Raw genomic sequence first — 20630 nt, 5'->3', positions numbered from 1 at the left:
AGTGAGAAGCTTACTTGTGTCACTTCATACAAGCTCTCCTCTTTAGTGTGTGAAAAATACTCGGGAGCAAAGTCGTCCCTAAAGCCAAGTCTCCACAGAGTGTTCTCTCTGATCCTTTGAACAGAAGAAAAAACTGAGATTATCTGCAATGGTCATTTAATATCAGTGTAGATGGTAAGGGATATGCACGTTGGGATGAGACACAGAAAAGGGTTAGAACTGAAAGAGGAAGTTCTGACCCACTCAAGGACAGAGCTCTTCCTCCCAGCCTTTCAGAGAGCTCGAGGAGTTTAGTATACTACACTGTGAGTAAGGATTAAGACCAAAGACCGCAATCACACCCTTTGAATCATAGCTGTTCTCTGTTTATCCTTAGGTTAGCAAACTCATTTCATCCCATAGCTTCAGCCATTCTAGACTAATATTCTATTGGCTTTAATTTTTAAATGAAAGGACTTTAGGTATTATTAAAGGCAGCCCTCTGAACCTGGGTGACCCACTGGCAGTCATTATATAGCAGTACTCCCTACAGAAGGGGATTCTAAAAAGTCTGTTCCTCTCTGGGAGTGCCACATGTTCCACATGCATGGGCGCACACACACACACACAAACACACACACATACGCACAAGCACACAGAAGCAAGCAAAGTCGGTATGGAAGAAAAACTGAAGTAGGATGTTTTAAAACAAACAGTACTCAACTCCTGGCTTATGTGAGAGAAGGTACCCCAGCACCTGGAGGCTGTCAGCCTCTGGAGAAGTATGAATGAGGGCCAGAGTTGACACTCAGACGGGAGACCTGGCCAGCAGGCAGCAGCTGGGACCTGGCCAGGGGAGCCAGCTCGTGCTGACACAACCACAGGTACTGTTTCCTGAACATCAGCCGGTAGTTCACTGTGGGTACTGAAGGCCCTCTCACCCTGGGTATCTGTAATCCACCAGCCATGCCTCCTCTTTCACTCCATTACAGAACGCCTTCTTTCTTCGTGCACTAGTGGCCCATTCGTTACTGCACTTCATTCTTTCGGATTCTAAGCATTTCTCCAATTTTCTGAGGCCACATAAAATGCCAATCACATGTCTTACCACATACTAAAAGTAACTTTTGGACATCATTGAATATGAAGCTGAATCACTATTCAAGATGTTAACATGACTTCAGGACACCTGGGACACACCTCTGGGACCCCAGTTATCTTGGGGTGGCAGAGTCTGGAGCTGTGGTTGTCAGCCAGGGATGATACTGTTCCCCAGAGAGCATCTGGAAATCTCTGGAGACCGTTTTCATTGTCACCCTCGGAGGGACAGGGGTTTTACTAGTATTAAGTGGATAGAGACCAGGGATGCTTTATATAGAGGACAGCCTCTCACAAATGTGAGAGGCCCCAAATGTTAATATAAGCACGGTTAAAAAATAAAAAAAAAGAAGTCTAAAGTCTTCACTTGTTCTTGAAATAACCCATACCCACTTTCCAGTAACCCATCTCCACATTTTGATGGAAAGGCCAACCTAAATATAAAAACATGGTTAATTACAATAAGAATACTTTGACAGTTTTTACTGGGAGGGCATTTATATCTTTTTAAACAATCAAATCTGCCACTAGACACTCCCCCAAAGAACACTTACTGGCATTGCATCAGTCATCTCATTCTTCCCTCATGCTAGAAAACAAGACGTGCACTTATGATCCTCAGTTTTGGAATAATCACTGCCATTGGGCTGGCAAATACAAGCATCCAACAGAAGCACCACATACAAGTGCCCTCACAGAAGCACAAGCAAGTAATATGGCTGTGTTTACGGACCTCCACCTTAAACAGAGCCGGCGTTGAGCGGCTGTGTCTCTACCACCCCCATGAGCCACGAGAAAGGCCATGAGTATATAAGAATTGAGGGTTAGGGAATGGGGGCTTCTGAAACACCCACCTTTTCTGCAAGTATACAAACAATAAGAAAGGTGCACTGGGACTTCCCCGGCGGTCCTGTGGTTAGGTCTCTGCACTTCTACTGCAGGGGGTTTGGGTTCAATCCCTGGTCAGGGCACTAAGATCCCACATGCCTTGCAGCACAGCCAAAAAAAAAAAGAAAGGTGCACTAGAGGCTAGAAATGATCATCTCACTTGGACATACATCTCTATTTCATTACCAACAAGATGCTAATTCATTACCATGACTCCACGAGGAAGGGAAAGATTCAAACATATGTAGAATATATTTCAAGGACTTCATCCTTACTCATCACCTTGGCCATACAGGTGCTCAGAGAGCATGTATTTTGACTGAATGAACAGATTTGTTGAATCATCTTCCGTGGTGTCAACAGTATTTTTGGAGCATCTGGGTGGTCATGTATAAATGCTTTCCAAGTGCATTTATAGTTGGGCAGGATATTGCAACTTCGGTCTTCTGTTAGCTAATAAGGCTCACTTTTCTTTTAAAAGAAGCACTTGAACAGTCAGATGACATTACTTTCCAGTCCTTTTTACTCTGCATTCCAGTTGGGTATGCTACAAACAATTTGTGAGCAGAAACCACATATGTATGCAGGCAGCCGGCGGCTTGTGGGGAAGGGTTTAAGGCAAGCAGGGAATTTTGTGTGGAAATCAATTCTTTGCGGAAGTCAATGTATTATGGACATTCAAGCAAGAGAAATTCCAGAGAGAAATTAACTGCCCAAGTAAGCCAGTTCCTTGTGGTGTGCATCTGTAGTCACTAAAAAAAAGTGAGTTAACCCTTCAGGCAGCTCTTAAATATACATTAGCTATTGAGTGGAGAGAGCTAGAGAGCTGAAATCGGCCTTTAAACACAGAATTCCTTACAAAATTGATTCACAAACCAGAACAAATTCCCCTCAAATTAAATGGATGTTTTCAAAGGGCTGGTCTTCAGGGGGTTTCTGTTGGCTGTTCTAAACAGGGGTCTGGTCATGGGAAATGTCCAATGCCCACAGACACATGGGATATTCTGGAGCTCTGGGAGTGAATAGTCTCTCGCTGATGGAGAGCAAAGACCTTCCAGCCTGAGGTCAACATAGGTTATGTCTCCTGGAAAGACGAAGCCTCTGGACAGATAAGAAACACCCATAAAGGAGTCAGAGACTCAGATGCTGGAGTGCAGTGGGGAGACAGCCTGGAAATGAAGTGCTCCGGACACTGCAAGGTGATGCATGCAAAGCCTATCTAAGGAGTATACAAAGGATTTTCCAAGTTCCTTGTACATTCAGATGGGAATATCATGTTGAGTCCTCACTAGCAAGAAGGCACAAAGCTCAGGTTTTGCTTCTCAGAAAAATTGCCCTGGACCTGGCTCAGCAGCAGCCTGGGCAGGGAGGCAGGCAGACCACTTGTGGCTATGAAAACTAAAAAGGAATATCGCACTTGAAATCCCCTCATACCAAGCAGGGTTGAGGGTGAGTGAACTGTAAAGATGGCTTCCTGGGAGCCCAGGTGAATTCCATGCACTGGGCAGAGCATTTGGTCCTAGGCTCTGTGTCTGAGCATTCCAGGAACAATGTACAACCACAAATAACTACAGAGACTTAATTAAGGATCAGCTCCGTTTCTTCCTGCCTACCTGCCAGGCCAGAGATTTTAAGGTCAACTTCTGTATGTAGGAGAGAGGGTTTAGGCTATCTGGATTGGTTGCCCAGCCACTAGGATTAGGTCACCTTCAAGTCTAAATAAGGGCTTTCATTTACATAACAGTCTTGTCCCAATGTCCATTTCCAGGTTTTGCCATTGCTCTATGGCGATGGTTATGGTTATGTTACCATTGGGGGAAGCTGGCGGGAGGACACACAGGAACTCTCTGTTCTATTTTTGCAACTTCTGAGCCTAAAATTATTTCAAAATTAAAAGTTTAAAAGAGAAATAGCCTAATGAATCACAGTAATACAGTGGCTTTAAAAAAATGTTTTGCCAAACTGAAAGGAAACTGAAAAGCAAGGTGGGTAAAGGGGTCACAAAAACTGAGCACATGCAAGGCTTGGCTCGATCCTCTTAAGGGGCAGTCAGCTCTGAACCACTCACAGAGCAGAACATAAACGCCATGCCCCGTGAGACAGTTCCTCACAATATAAGGGATATCTCTCTCTTGAGCATCAGAACACCACTGGAAGAGGATAGGTTTCTGACACACACACACACACACACACACACACACACACACCCCTCACTACCACTGCCACCCTTATCATTGTTGTTGTAGCCTCCTTATTATCACTCTGGAATTAAAATACATTTCTAAAATATATTTTTCAAAGCACTCTGTGTATCATCCACATAGGACACACCTAATAAACACTAGCTTACTTTTTGCCCACTGACTGAAATGACCTTCGTTGGCACTAAGAGAAGTTCCTAATTTTTAGGTTCTGACACATACTACCAGTCACACCTATGTCCTTGGTTGTGGCACACTCCAGACAATAGACTATGAAAGAGACAGCACAGTGGAACCCCAGTGGCGCAGCTGCAAAATTGGAGAGGACTGTGCAAAATTTAACACTGAGAGGTGAATTCCACAGGATCTAAATGCTGACACAGATGAAACATCTTACTTGTCAGTCATCAAAATGATTGCGGGATCTTGGAATCTATTCTTTATTTTCCTTTTTCTTCCCCCTATTCTTTGATTATGGAATTATACCTACAGCCATTCATTCATTATATTTCATTAATTCTTACTAAGCAACTATTACGTTTCAGATGCTGTGCTAAGGTCTAAAAGTTAACAAGCGAATGAAAAGAGAACTACAGAATTTTAAGATCAACGAAGATGAAAATATCAGGAATTTACCTAATGAATATACTTAATGAATTTACATTACCAGCTTAAACTAAAATCTCATTCTCCAAACCCATGCATTGTATTAGTTTTCAATTTTGTAAAGTGGCTATAAGAGGAAGAAAGTAAATGGATGGAAAGGGAAGGCATCTAACAGAGAACAAACAATTTGTTTTGGGCTCAAATTTTTCATTGCTTTCTAGGCACTGTTCTGCAGGTCAGTCTGCAAAGACTCAAGTGACCTGTAAGTTTGTAGGTGGCTCTCTGGTTCTCTGCACCTATATAGCCAGCTCATTTCTTTTGTTTTGTTTTGCTTGTTTGTTTTGTGTTAGTTTCAGGTATACAGCAAAGTGATTCCGTTATATATACATTATATATATATATGTATGTGTATATATATATATACATATATATATGTTCTTTTTCAGATTCTTTTCCATTATATGTTATTGCAAGATACTGAATATAGTTCTCTGTGCTATACAATAGGTCCTTGCTGTTTATTCACTTTATATATAGTAGCTGGTATCTGTTAATCCCAAACTCCTAATTTACCCCGCTCCCCCATTTCCCCCTTGGTAACCATAAGCTTGTTTTCTGTTTGGGAGTCTGTTTCTGTTTTGTAAGTAAGCTCTTCTGTATCATTTTTTTTAGATTCCACATATAAGTGATATCATATGGTATTTGTCTCTTTCTTTGACTTACTTCACCTTAGTATGATAATCTCTAGGTCCATCCTTGTTGCTGCAAATGGTACTGTTTCATTCTTTTTATGGCTGAGTAATATTCCATTATATATATTACATATATATATATATATGTAATATATATATATATACCACATCTTGTTTATCCATTCATCTGTTGATAGACACTTAGGTCACTTCCATGTCTTGGAAGCATTGCAAATAGTGCTGCTATGAACACTGGGGTGTACGTATCTTTTCAAACTAGATTATATGCCCAGGAGTGGGATTGCTGGGTCATATGGTAACTCTATTTTTAGTTTTTTAAGGAGCCTACATACTGTTCTCTGTGGTAACTGCTCGTCAGCTCATGTCTTACTAGTCAAGTAGTGGCCAGAACACCCACCCAGGAGGCAATGAGCTACCCAGTGAAGCAAAGCCAGGCAGCACCTCTGACACTCAACGTGGGATTTAGATGCATTCCAGCCTCCCGAAGGAAAATGACCTGGGCAACCCTGAGGGTCTCCTACTTCAGAGTAGTCAAGATTATGTTACCCAAGAAACTAGGCAAAAACATAACTCTTTAGTCCCCAAAGCTTGCTGGCATAATTGTGCAGCAAGCCCTGTGGTCACCAACAAGTTAAACGTCACTCTCATTGTTCTGCGTCTACAGGCTGGTTTCCTTCAATCCATGCACTGCTGCCTCCTGTCCTCACTGGCACATTAGCTGCCCCCGTTAGGCACCGAAAATAGTGTGTAAGCACTGTGCTTGGAATAAAGGTAATTCAGAGTCTGGCGGAGGGTTGAGGAGATAGCCATGACTTTTATTAGGGGTTATTCAGCTGGAGGTAATTAAAAACAGATGATCAGAGAGGGAGAAGTTCCTTCTCTCCGGTCCTCAGAAACTTGGCAGAACTGTCATGACACAGTAGGTACTCAGAGCCAAGTCCCGAAGAGTGAGACCCTTAACCCTTCCATAGATGGTCCATGGGACAAAATTATTGGAAAAGGGGAAACAAAATGGCCTTCCCACTACTCTGATGCAATTCCTCATTCACGGATCTATGGTTAAACTACCAGAAAAATTAATTTCTTAAAGTGTTTAGAGAGAAATTTACCAAGAAGAAGTAATGTTAAGTTGTATTAAATAATGGGATGAAAAACCAAGGCCATCAGAGTGTATAGCTGACCCTTGAACAATGCAGGGGTTGGGAGTGCCAACCCTCTACACAGTCAAACATCCGCATATAATTTATAGTCCACCTTCCATATACATGATCCCTCGGTGTCCATGGTTCCATGTTCAAGGATTCAGCTAACTGTGGATAGTGTGGTAGTGTAATATTTACTATTGAAAGAAATCCAAGTGTAAGTGGACCCATGCAGTTCAAACCCGTGTTGTTCAAGGGTCAAATGTAATTCATTCATCCTGAAATGTAATGTGATCTCACACACCTCGTGACTCTGCTGACCCTCAGTTTTGAACACCCTTAAAGGGCAACAATATGACCACATTAGTATAGTAACATAGTGAAGATTTATTAAGTCATTATTATTGGAATCGAGACCAAATTCAGCAACCACAGCAGATGGCTCAGGAAGATATTTTAGTTTGCATTAATCTAAATGACCAGAAAATAATCAATATCTACTTTGTTTTCCTTTTTATAAATATTGCTTCAAAGTGTGTTCACAGGAATTCTGAGGGAAGTGATAGCATTTATCCTAAAGCACTGTTTAACCCAAAATCATAAGGTAGTTTCCTGTTACCACTGTGCAGCTAGTAGATGCTGCATTCCACCCCACTGATGCTGCCACTCTGGATAACTTCCGGAGTGAATTTCTGACCATCCTGGAAGCTGAAGATCTTACCTCTACAACATTGGTGGGATCGCGGAGGTAGATACCAGACGGTGTCATCATTTCAGTACTGGAGAGTCCCTCGGCGCCAGAAACACTGATGATCACATTGTTTCTTATTATATTCCCCTGTTCTGACCAGTCTAATTTAAGAAAAGGGGATTCACCAACATAATTAAAATGTACTCAACTCAACGTTCTTATTTCTACTAATACACGTTATAGTTCTCTTCATGCATATACGTATATGTATATATATAAACATCTAGTGTGTTCAACAAATTTAAGATATCTAACATACTGCCAGCAGGCTTGTCTATAAAATGTATGACGACTTAAATGGATGGTAACAGTTTTAAAACCAATTTACATATTTACCATTTTCTCTTCCAGGAATAACCTCCCAAGGGATATACCTTATCTCGGGGGGTGTACCTGAGAACAAAAGATCATGTTAGCTCAGCACGTTTCATGCCACCCAGGAAAATGAGAGATGCTGAAATACTATTTCTTTTTCTTGGTGTGGCTTGTTTTGATTTTGTGTTGTGTTTTTATCTATGAACCAGACAAACAGATTCAGATTATGTGAACTTTTTAGTTCTAGACTATCATGAATCAGAAGCTCATTTTAAATTAAAAAAATAATAACAAAGAGATAGATTTACCGTTTTACTTCTTAGGAAGAGTCTGACTGTCTTCGTAGTTAAATGTCACACACCCCTGTGTCAGGTCCAGCCCCATCCTTAGCTATTTGAATTGGCCACCAGCCATCTGCATGCCCTTCTCTTCCCCTGGAAGAGCAGGAATGTCCTGGAGGAACAGGCTGGACAAGACCTGAGACCCTCACAGTCAAACCAGAGTTTTGAAAAAGAAGAGAATAAAAGAGCACGGGCCATGCTACACAGAGATCAGCCACTTATGTGGTATCCACACAGAGCAACCCCACAGACCCCCTTTCTTCTAGGTCTTTAGGTGTCTGGGCTTCCCATGTCACTTCATGAGTCTGAGTTTGCAAACTCATCTTGCATGGATGTACATTATCTAAAATGCACTGACAGATATTCTAATTCCATCACCTGTAATGCAGTCAAGAGCCTCCAATTCATGATATCCAAGTACTCAAGGCCAAATTCCTCCTGCAGGTTTTCTTCCTTGCCTAGTTAATTCCATATAATTGTTTCCTCCTAAAATAATATTGTTAGGGTACCTCCCTGAATTTCTGCTCCAGGTTTCAAAAAACTTTTCCCTTACAGCAACAAAAGTAAGAATAAGCAAAGTCAATCCTCCACATGTTAGTCTGACTGCCCTGTAGCTGTCCTTTTCCAATCAAAAGATTTTCCTTCACCTGATGACTTCTATTGTCCTTAGCCCTTTGCCTTTTCGAGCTTGAGTTAGTTTACATGATCCATAATTTCCCACTAAACAGTTTCCCTCTCGGTGTTAGAACCTTTCTAGCGTTTATCTTAACAGATCATTCCTAAATGAAACATACACATTTTCTCACTGATGATATCACAGAATTTATTTAAATAGAAAACACTATCTAACAAGTACAGTTAGAGTCTTACTTTCTGTGAAAACCTCTGATTTGCTTTTTTATTCCGATATAACCAAAGACCCGTTGTTCATTAATACATTCACTTCTTTCAACAAATATAACTCCAAATGCACTAGTTAAGGTGCTAAGTGTGAAGGGGACAATGTTCACATGAAATCTGGCGGTAAAACACATGATCAGAAACATGATATATAATTTTTAAATCAATAAGTAATGATTGTTGGTAAAAGAGTTCAGACAGATGGACTTGCCTTGGGAGTGTGGGGGAGACACTCTTACAGGAGGAGAATGAGTCGTATGAGCAGAAGGAAAGAGCCGTGCAAAGGCCCTGATGCAGGAGAAAGTGTGGTCTTTGCAAAGAATTAAAATAAAATAGGTCTGTGCAGTTAGAGTACACAAGGAGAGGACAATAGCAGGATAAGTGTACCAAGGTTAATAAAGGCAAAATCACTAAGGGAGTCTTTTAAGCCACAGTAAGGATTTTGGATTGTATTCTAAGAGAAATAAGAAGTTTTTAAAGGGCTTTAAGGAGAGGAGTGACATGATGCAATCTGAGATTGTTAAGGATAATTCTAGGCATCGCAAGGGGAATGAACTTTAGGAAACAAAAGTGGATACAAGTGACCATTTAGAAGATTCTTGAAACACGGGCCTCTTCAGCAAGCCACAAGAGCAGCAAAGAATAGAATTCAACATTTTTAACTCCTTGTTCAACATCCAGGTTTGACACTCCATGAGACTGCACAAAAACCTATTTATGTGACTTTGAATTATTGTTAAAATTACTGACAATAAATTTTAAAATCTCCCATTATATATTTATTAACCTGAACTGAAATGCCATCTTTAAAAATCAGTTTCCTCAGAAACAGACTCAGAGACAGAGAACAGACTTGTGGTTGCCAAGGAAGGGGTGGAGGAAGGAAGGATTGGGAGTTTGGGATTAGCAGATGCAAACTATTATATAGGATGGATAAACAACAAGGTCCTACTGTATAGCACAGGGAATTATATTCAATATCCTGTGCGAAACCATAATGGAAAAGAATATGAATATATATATATATATATATATATACACATATATATATAACTGAGTCATTGCTGTACAGAAGAAATTAACACAATGTTGTAAATCAACTATACCTTAATAAAATTTAAAAAAATAAAAATAAATAAAAAATAAAAATCAGTTTCCTATTGGTAAAGCTTAGTTAGCCAATAAGTAATTACTAAATTTAAAATTAGAATTTTTAACTACGGCCTATTTCTAATGACCAGAGGCTAAAGATTTTACAAATTGGAAATTTAAATTCGGGGATGATTCCTTTTATAAAATGATGTGTCCTCCACCAGAATGCCAAAATTAAACAAGCTTGTTTCACTTACCCACCAGTAGTGTGTGGCCTAAAATATCATAGAACACGTTACTGTCCACCTTCAGGCCCAAGGTCCTGGACATGCTGAGGCCTCTGCTGAAAGATCGCCACACAGTACAGCCCTGCATGTAGGAACCTGAACAGCAAAGAGGAAGGTAAAAATTAGATGGGAATCTCGAAGGCTTCTCACATTCTGTTAATCATCTCCAAAGCAAGCTAGAATATAAGTAAGAACATTCTCCCACACAATATATAAAACTCAAGAAATAAGGAGTTGGCAGCATAAATCAAATCAAGGTACCTGGCAGCACAGACCAAGGTACCTCAAAGATACCAAAGATAAGCAGGGTGGAATCCAAGGACCACGTGTAGTAAAGAAAATCACCTGACAAAGAGACAGTATGGCCAAACCACAGAGGAATACGTGGCCATCAAGATTTCCAACTGGCCATCATCTTTGGTATCTACTCTAATCACAATATGGTGGACAGCAGCTCAAAAGATGTTAAGGACGATGTGAAGAGCACTGCTTATGGACCAACACTGATCTCTGAAAACTGCCTCTGGCATGAGGAGAGGTAGTCATTATTTCCTGAGCTATGAAGTAATTTTTTAATTCAAGTATAGTTGATTTACAATGTTGCAGGTATATGGCAAAGTTATTGAATATAACCACCGTTGAATACGGTGGTTTGTGAAACTGAAGGGGAAATACCCTCTACCATATTAAGAGACACTGACATTTTAGGAAAACCATTACACTGGCTCCATGGCATATTTTATGATCCCCAAATCATACATCATGTATGTGGACTGAATCAATCAATGAATAAATATTTACTGAGTATCAACTATATATTTCAGGAATTGTGCCTGTGCCAGAGACATAAAGATGAATAAAACTAAGTAAATTCTGAACTTGTGTATCTTGAGTCTGATGGAGGAAACTCACATTAAAATAATAAAAATGTATTATTTGGATAGTAAAATTATAAATCCTCAAAAAGTTTTGTATTATTTCCAGGTAGTGAGAGAGATTGTATCAATACCAAATGTCTGAAGTATTGGAAAAATGACTTTGGATTATGTAATAATTTGACTTTTAAACTGGAACTCTCAAGAAAATTCTCAACTATGATGTCCCCTAGACACAGAGACTGTAGATTCCTCTCGACCTTAGCTCCCCCAGTACCAGATGCCCTTACATCAGTCACCAATGAGTTAACCCGTTCATACCCACTCACGTAGGAAACACTGCCTGCTGCAGACTTTTCCCGACTCCCGACCTCCACCATAACGTCACTCCATCAGAATACGCCTGCCCATCTGAACAACCAGGAAGTACTAATGTGTTTACAGAGCTATCTATTGTGGGTGGAGGTCAGGGCTCGGTAAACTTTTAAAAGCAGCTTGCATGCAAAGATTCCAACACTCTCCAACTCCAGTAACAGGGGACAGCTGGCCATACAGGTCATGGGAGTCTGTAGGGCATGAACCAATAAAGGATTCTTTGGCAAGCATGCCAGAAGTCTCTAACCTCTGCGTTAATGGGTTTCCCCCTCCCAGGAAACACATTTGCATTTTAACAGAGACCTACAGGAGATAATGTATTAATTCAGTGGATTTCAAACTTTTGTTAAGCACCGACCCCTTTTTCAAATAAAACTTAATGTATATAAATAAATAAAAGTGCAGGTACTCTGAAGCAGAGGTTGAGGAGGCAGATTAAGTGAATTTTTGATGGGGGGGGTTGATTATGTTCATTGATAACTCATATGTGACTACTCCCCTCACTTCTACTGGAATCAAATATTCCTCAGCATCATAAGCACCATGAGACCGAAGAAACAGAGAGAAGGACACAAAGATACTGACGGTACTCATGAACTAGGGAAAGAGCCATGTGAGGAACCATCCTCCTATAGGGGCATAAAAAGAAATAAATAAGGTGGAAGAGATCTGGAAAATTAGGATAAATAGACATTCTTGGCATGCAGATGATTTGAAATAAGAAAAAAAAAATGCTACAGCTGTCTAGCCAGGATCTTGCTTTCAATGACCTCAAGGATTACTTTGTCATTACCTGTTGAAATCCTAGCACCTCTCAAGGCCCACCTGAACCTCCAATATGCCCTGATGTGCTTTGCCAGGCGTCAACCCCCAGAGCACCACCCTATCAAGGAAGGCAAAGCGTGCATATGTGGGTGTTGAGGTGCTGAGGTCTGGGGAGCATAACTGTGAAACGGCATTGTTGTCCTCATCACTCAGCATCTGTGCCCAAGTTTCTCATCTCTGTATCTCAGATTCTGGCATTGGCATTTTGCCCTGGATGCTCCCACATCCCTCCAACTTTGATCTCAGAGCCTTTATCAGTACATCTGGTCATATTCTTCTTTTCTGATTCTGATCTTTTTTACCTACTTGTTCCCACCTGCCTTGGATGTCTCCTAATTCCTTCCTATCTCTTCAGATCTGGCCAAGATCTGCACACTCTGCCCGCTCTATATCCCCTGGAAGAGTGCCTGGTTCTCAGCCATTCTCTCCCATTTTCCCAGCAGGAGATTCCTCTGCGTTAGGACATCCTCACGAAGTGCTTTCCGCTAGCCTTGAATGATGATTTACACTTTTCAATGTCAATCTGACTGCAGTCACAAAGCCAGTAAATCGTAGTGGCAGGATTCAGAACACGGAGTTGTGTGGTTCCCTCCACATCTGTTGTACCTATAGTGACATTTCTCAAAGGGTACTCCTTGGACTACTTGTTCCAGCATCAGAAGGATTGTTAAAAATTCAGATCTCGGGGGCTTCCCTGGTGGCGCAGTGGTTGAGAGTCCTCCTGCCGCCCCGGTCTGGGAAGATCCCGCATGCCGCGGAGCGGCTGGGCCCGTGAGCCATGGCCGCTGAGCCTGCGCTCCGCAACGGGAGAGGCCACAGCGGTGAGACGCCCGCGTACCGCAAAAAAAAAAAAAAAAAAATGCAGATCTCTAGGCCCACTTTATATCAGAATTTGTCTCAGCAGGGTCTCTAAGTGAGAATTTTAATAAGCTCCCCAAGTGACTTTTTAGGCATGTTAAAGGTTGAGAATCACAGATCTAGGGTATAGTTATCCATCTCTGATCCCCACCATGTCCCCACATACCACCTACCAGGACCCCCTGCATGGAGAGCCTAGAATATGGAAGAGGAAGGAAAAATGAGACGTTATGCCTGGGCCTCCTTACCTCTCAGAGCTCCCACCACAGTCAGCGAGCTCACATGCTTACAGAAGGCTTGCCCCAAGTCCCGGAACTGCACTCCCTTCAACTGGACCCAGCTGGGCTCCTTTGGAAAAGACTGAATGACGACTCTGGCCCCCAGATCCCTGGATCCCAGCATCTTCTCACTCTTGAAATACAAACAGTTCTGCAAATCACCTGAAACACAGAACGAAGTCAAGGGGAGCAGAAGTATGTACAATATGCTTCGGGACAAATCTCCCAGTACGAAAAGAAAGGCACTGTTGGCACAAAGGGCAAACCATGATTGTTTATTTCGTTTAGTAATCTTACTTCCCTTTTACTTTGATTCTCCCCTTTGGATTACTAATTAAAACATCCAATAACTAGGACATGATGTTGCCTTCACTCTATTATTTCCAGAAGGCCCCAAATCATTCTCCTTAATTACTGTCACAAAGAGGATGACTAGAACCCACAAACCCAACCTAAATAGATGCTTATTTCAATCCAAAGGATCCCCCGGAGGGAGTGTGCAATCAAATGACCCTCTTGTGGCGGACAATTGGAGGGAAGAGATGTGAGCGCTGAACACAACCACGGCTCTTTTCAGTCTTGAGATGTCCAGTGGGGCTTTCCCGATATTTTGCCGCCTTATGGTTTGGAGGCACAGCAATCACGCCACTGAAGAAATGGCAGAGGGCTCCAGAGGAGTGACTGAGCAGCCCCCCACACCAGGGCCTCCTTCCCAGCAGAGCCCCTAGTGAGAACAGCAAACAGCATGAACATAGCACCACACGCAACTACCAAAGTGTTGTGACCTCAGGGTCCAGACGCTTTGTGTTGACACATGGCATTTGGTGGTGTGGACTGACCTCAGGATGGAGAAGAAATCATCTCCTGAATTAACTCTTTATTATCCAGGTTAATAAACCAAAGAAGAAATGTCACTAATACAAAATGATGGACCATTCAACAGTCATTTGCCACCACCCAAAGGATGAATATATGAGGTGAATAAAGAGGTGTTTTACATTTGTACACTTTGCCACAATTTTGATTATATATGACATTGATCCATAATGTTTTCCAGTGTCCAGGCCTCTTGTTATTGTATCTAGCTACCTTGTTCCCATACTTGAGCCCCACACAAAGAAGAGGTGAGTGACATATTATTTTTTTAATAAGGGTCTATGAATTTTGTTTTATTTTTAGAATTGCTTAGTAATGTTTAAAAGTTGTGGTGTAACTAGGGTTTTTTTCCATTAGGACACAACAGATTTATACTGGTGTAAACCTAGAAGCATGGTCTCTCTTGCAGCATGATCAAATGCCATGATTTGTACGATATGATCTGAGAATACCTGTATGAGAATTACCGAGAGAGTTTGAATGGACTGCAGGTCCCAATTCAGCAGAATTGTTAAAGTTGGCAGTCACTGGATTCTAACCCACTAGATGCAAACATTTTTTTCAGAATGACACATGTATGAGCTAGATGACTAGAGGGGTGGAGAGTGGGATCCAGGTCCCTCTTACCCAACCACATCCCAACATTACACCCACAGGCGTCTATACATAGGCATGACTCGAATCTTTAACCCCAGCCTTGACATTTCTTCCAGGCTCCAGACACTACCAGACATCTCTACTCACAGGCTGGCCTGGCATCTCAGCCCCGACATGTACAAAATTAAACTCATGATCTCCACCCTCCCACCCCCAAAACCTGTTCCTCTTCCCATCTCAATAAATAGCCCCCTCATCCATCCAGAGCTCATGCCTGGGAGTCATCCTTGACACCCACGCCATCCTGGACCAAAGTTGACAAATGATGTCTTCACGACATGTGAAAGCCTCATAATCCACAGCCTGGGAAACCAAAACATAACCTACTAAACTAACCATCCCTGAAATAGATGTTTAATAGGTACAGCAGTGTGATTCAGTGCCTGTTATTCTTCTAGAAGATAAATTGACTTTTTCAACCACTTACTTAAAGTATGTGGTAATTTCAGAAAACAAACTCTAAAAGTGGGGGTGGTGGAGGGAGGGAAGAGCCTTACAGGTCTAACCCATAAGAATGTGCTGCCTGTATCCCTGACCCTGTCATTAATCAGTTTTCCTGAGAATTTTAGAAGAGGCCTGGAATCAGTGTCAAGACTTCATTATAACCTCTAACCTGGAAATTTAAATCAACTCTCCAGATTTCATTATTTAACAGGAATATTTTTCCCCAGAAAAAGAATTACTTTCTCAAGCAGATGCTTTTGTCTACCTCTTTCACAAGAGGGTTGAAGGCAGGAGGGGAAATGATGACTTATCAAGAGCACTGTGAAAACTACAGAATATTAGGAACATGCACTTGAAAGAAGTCAACCACACCACTTATCATTGGACAGTAAGAACGTTCTTTTTCACCCACTGGACTTCCCAACAAAATGCTTCTCTACCTTGTGAAGCGTTGGCCCTCTGGCATGAAGCAAGGAGCTGCACCCTCTCATCAGTGAGATTTCCCTGTATGGTAACACTCCTGCTAAGGAGAACCACCATGACCTTTAAAACATGGAGCTCTCCAGCCACCCAGTTCTCTGTGGAGTTGTGAGAATATCTGAAACAAAGAAAAAGAAAATGACACATCTGAAGGTATCACCCAAAATCTTTGTTGTTGCTGTTGTTGCATTATTTTTTTAAACATCTTTATAGGATATAATTGCTTTACAATGGTGTGTTAGTTCCTGCTGTATAACAAAGTGAATCAGCTATATGTATACATATATCCCCATGTCCCCTCCCTTTTGCGTCTCCCTTCCACCCTCCCTATCCCACCCCTCTAGGTGGTCACAAAGCACCGAGCTGATCTCCCTGTGCTATGCGGCTGCTTCCCACTAGCTATCTATTTTACATTTGGTCGTGTATATATGTCAATGCTACTCCCTCACTTCGTCCCAGCTTCCCCTTCCCCTTCCCTGTGTCCTCAAGTCCGTTCTCTACGTCTGCGTCTTTGTTCCTGTCCTACCCCTAGGTTCATCAGAACCTTTTTTTTTCAGATTCCATATATATGTGTTAGCATACAGTATTTGTTTTTCTCTTTCTGACTTACTTCGTTCTGCATGACAGACTCTAGGTCCATCCACCTCACTAAAAATAACTCAATTTCGTTTCTTTTTATGGCTGAGTAATATTCCATTGTATATATGTGCCACATCTTCTTTATCCATTCATCTGTTGATGGACACTTAGGTTGCTTCCATGTCCTGGCTATTGTAAATAGAGCTGCAATGAACATTGTAGTACATGACTCTTTGAAATATGGTTTTCTCTGGGTATATGCCCAGTAGTGGGATTGCTGGGTCATATGGTAGTTCTATTTTTAGTTTTTTAAGGAACCTCCATACTGTTCTCTGTAGTGGCTGTATCAATTTACATTCCCACCAACAGTGCAAGAGGGTTCCCTTTTCTCCACACCCTCTCCAGCATTTATTGTTTGTAGAGTTTTTGATGATGGCCATTCTGACCGGTATCATTCCAAATCTTATTAGGAATAGTAAGCCACTAAATTAGCCTAATTCTCCATCTGGGGCTCTATTTCTTTAGAAAACTCATATAAAGAAGAGTGAACTATCATCACAAGTATGTGAAAATTAGGAACTATGCTGACTATTGCACTGACCATCTACTGCAAGACGAAAGTTCTAGAGTCTTACCAGAGAAACTTATTTAAGAAGTCTTAATCTTCCAAATGTTTCATGCTTTGCAATCTTGTCAAAATGTCTACTATTATTTAATGTAAAAATGCATTATTGAAAGACAAAAAAATGTCAGACACCAACACAGTGAAGACCTCATCTTCTTCCATCTAAAAGGAGCCAAGGTGACATGCAGTACCTCAAGGGTGACCTCAGATGGAGGTCTGTATTCTGCACAGTCTCCACAATGACAGTCTCTTCCAAGGGCTTGGCACCTTCTTCACCCATCCCACTGATGACAATGACTTCATCCCCCGCGTGCCAGCCCACAGCATCTTCCAGAGCCAACACCGTGTCACCGGCATAGGCAGCTGCTCGAAGATGGGTGACCACGACTTCTGGGAGTGAACCTAAAGCAAATCCGAGGGAAACCTGCCTTTAGACATTTTTAAAACTTATTATGAACGTGATGTTATTCAGCCAAAAAAATCCTGTGAAAGAAGAATCTGGGAAAGCAAGTTCAGGCTCAATAGGCACCATGCCTTCACTTTTCTGGATATTGGGTTTTTTTGTCTGTCACACGGGGACAATAAAAGTAATCCAGGATAGAGAATGATACGGGGTGAAAAGCACAGGAATTGGAGTCAGACTAACTTTACAGCTGAATCACACTCTTGCCATCGTCTAACTATGTTTCTTTGGGTGATATACTTAAAGGTGGGTCTCAGTTTCCTCAGTTACAAAGCAGAAGCAGCAAAGCCTTCCCTCCTGGGGGTTTAGGACGATTCAATGAGAAAATATCTGTGAAACAACTAGCATGGACCTTGCCACATAACAGACCCTCAATATATTTTAGTCTGCTCTCTTCCCTCCTTGCATCACACTGTTTTGAGGATGAAATTTGTCACCTCTTTCTTCCAAGTAGACTCTCCAGGATAGAAGTTCACCATGTATTTCTAAACTGAAGACTTCAACTCACTGTACAAATAGTAATAGTAGAGTTAAGTGTCAAAATTACCCTCAGAATGGTTGTCCCAAGTCTCAGGGTATTAAGTGATCCCCTTATACTGTAAGACAAGGTGTATCCAGGACAGGATGGCTCAGCAAAGCTGAACAAGGGGGAACGTGTGACTCTAGATACCTTGGTTTGTTTTAGGCTCCAGTGCAGCCGTCTGATCCTCCCCAAACCAGTACGCTGCTCCTTAACCAGTCTCGTAGTTTACTCTGGCCTTTTCCAGCAAGGGTCAAAGCAAAGATTTTTTTCCAGCCATTACCTGAAGCAATACCTCAGAAAACACAAGGCTTACTCCCAACTCCTCCTTTCCTCAGCACATTTCCTTCCTCCTTCGCAATAGATCATAATTTACCTCTAGCCCACAGCAACTTCCTGTCCTCCCTTGTTGCACTAAAGTAATAATACTTGAATCTCTAACTACAGAGGTGAGCAACAATAAATCATTTTCAAATTATTTTAAACTTCCCTCTTTATTTATTTGTCTATGTTGGGTGGCGGGGGCATTGTACCAGTAATGTTGTTCTAGGCTTAGGAAGGTCTCCGGGTTAATGATGTAATTTCCGAAGTTTACTTGGGCAATAATTTTATCTTAAAAAAAATTCCCAGAGTTCAAAATGTCTAATTATAGAGCAAGTGAAAATTAAGACATAAATCATCCCAAAAAGAAAATAATTTTATTTTTTTTCCTGGTTTGTATGTTTTAACCTTTGGGAACAATAAATGAAATAAAGTCTATTTTGATGTATATGCATATATATGTGAATTTCTATGATCTGTTCTTGAATGTCTGCACAGAAGAATCTCTAATATGCATAGAAAATGTTTGTCAAGCACAAAATTCTATTAAACGCTGTGATCAATGGTTCATCATACTCAGTCAATACTCAACAAACACCTGCTGTGCACCTATCAACAAGCAGCTACATGTGGCAGAACCAAGAATAGGCACAACAAAGATATTTTTTAGCTAATCATTCTTATAAATAATAGTCAAGTCAGAATGAATGGAAAAAAATCACAGAGGATCTTTGAAGTGAATTTTTAACTATTAACATAAACTTAAGACCTTTCAAATGTTGACAGAGCCTCTAGAAAGCAGTAAAATTATCTCATAATTTATTCGCTCTCATTGCAAAAACAACACACCTCTACATGTCTGACTAAAACATCAACCTGAGTGTCTGACGCGTGCCAGCCTCATATTTGCAGCTACATAGCAGATACGGATATTTGGATGAGTTACCATCATCTCAAACTGGAGAAGGTCAAAATAAATTTAATAATCACCTGAGCTAGACCCTCTGAAACAGCTTTTATTCTTCTGACCATTATGCATCGTTCTTTTTTAATTACATCCCTTCTTTGTTTATTAACCTGCAGTATCTGCCTACAGTACTCAGTAACAAAGGCACAAATTCCCTTCTTGACTTTCAAGAGTCTCCTTAATCAGACTCCACTGTATGGTCTCTGACTCCTGAATAATCTCTCCATTCCAGGAAGCCTCTTTACTGTACTTCTTCTCATTTAACAGGATCATTCCTACCTCTACTCCTTTGCCTGTTCTATGCCTTCCAGTGGGTGCCCAGTTTTCTTCCCCTCATCTGCTCTCCTAAAAACAGCTCAAGCCTCACCTCTTCTGTTGGATGTCAGGGAGCACTTCAGCCCATGCTGATGTCCACTGCCTCCTATAGACGCCACAGTGATAAGGGGGGGGTTCTTATTGAGTAAAAGGTCAGTGTGCATCTGGGACTAGGCACGCCACATGTCTGGCTGGATTGTGGGCCATTTAACTGAGTTGCTTTGCATGGGAGAAGAAGTTCCACAAAGGAACAGATAGAAAAGGATGACAGAGATGGTACGGGGTCTGTCTCAGACATGGGCTCTCTCTCATGGACCCGTGACTGAACCTGAGGAAAGAACCTGCAGGAACTCTCCAGATGGATTTTGTACCTGCTGCTCCTCTGCCTGGGATTCCTTCATCAACTCACTCTGCCTCATTCTTCAGAATGATGTTCAACTTGGTCCTTCAGAGAAACCTCTGAGACCTCCAAACTAGGTCAAACCCTGACTTATAATCTGTCATATCACTGTGTCCCTCTCCTTTCTAGCACTTAACACATGTGGTTTGACCTCTATTACTGTCATTCTCCATCTCCCCTATTAAACATGGCAGAAGTTATACCTATACTTGCCCACCATCATAGTACCAATGCATATCACAGTGTCTTGTATATAATAAGTGTTCAATAAATATGTACTGATGAAGGAAAATCATGACGGAAACATGGAGAAGCAAGCACCCCAAAGTTTTGGCACCCAGATGGTCAGGTGGGACCCCAAGTGGCAACAGTGGTTGCCTTTGGTTTCATCATGGAGCACAACCCTCCCACACCTGAGGGTTGGACCACCTGGGCAGCAAGGAAAGTCTGCGCCCTTGG

At 41.5% G+C, this 20630-nt stretch overlaps 1 protein-coding gene across 5 annotated transcripts in view; it reads right to left on the bottom strand.

Annotated features, from left to right (window-relative positions):
- PKHD1 (PKHD1 ciliary IPT domain containing fibrocystin/polyductin) overlaps window positions 1-20630 on the bottom strand; it is a 435870-nt gene that overhangs the window by 235808 nt on the left and 179432 nt on the right. For all 5 annotated transcript variants that reach the window (XM_060021687.1, XM_060021686.1, XM_060021688.1 and 2 more), the window contains 6 exons: window positions 17377-17587; window positions 15942-16099; window positions 13495-13686; window positions 10284-10409; window positions 7715-7771; window positions 7349-7479 (listed from right to left, as the gene is read on the bottom strand). In XM_060021687.1, the coding sequence (XP_059877670.1) occupies window positions 7349-7479; window positions 7715-7771; window positions 10284-10409; window positions 13495-13686; window positions 15942-16099; window positions 17377-17587 (875 nt within the window). The remainder of the gene's footprint in view (window positions 1-7348; window positions 7480-7714; window positions 7772-10283; window positions 10410-13494; window positions 13687-15941; window positions 16100-17376; window positions 17588-20630) is intronic.

This window comes from Delphinus delphis, chromosome 10 (genome assembly GCF_949987515.2).
Source record: "Delphinus delphis chromosome 10, mDelDel1.2, whole genome shotgun sequence".
In the NCBI taxonomy this organism is placed as follows: Eukaryota; Metazoa; Chordata; class Mammalia; order Artiodactyla; family Delphinidae; genus Delphinus; species Delphinus delphis.
The sequence above is the reverse complement of the archived record's forward strand: the minus strand, read 5'-3'. Positions and strand labels throughout refer to the sequence as shown.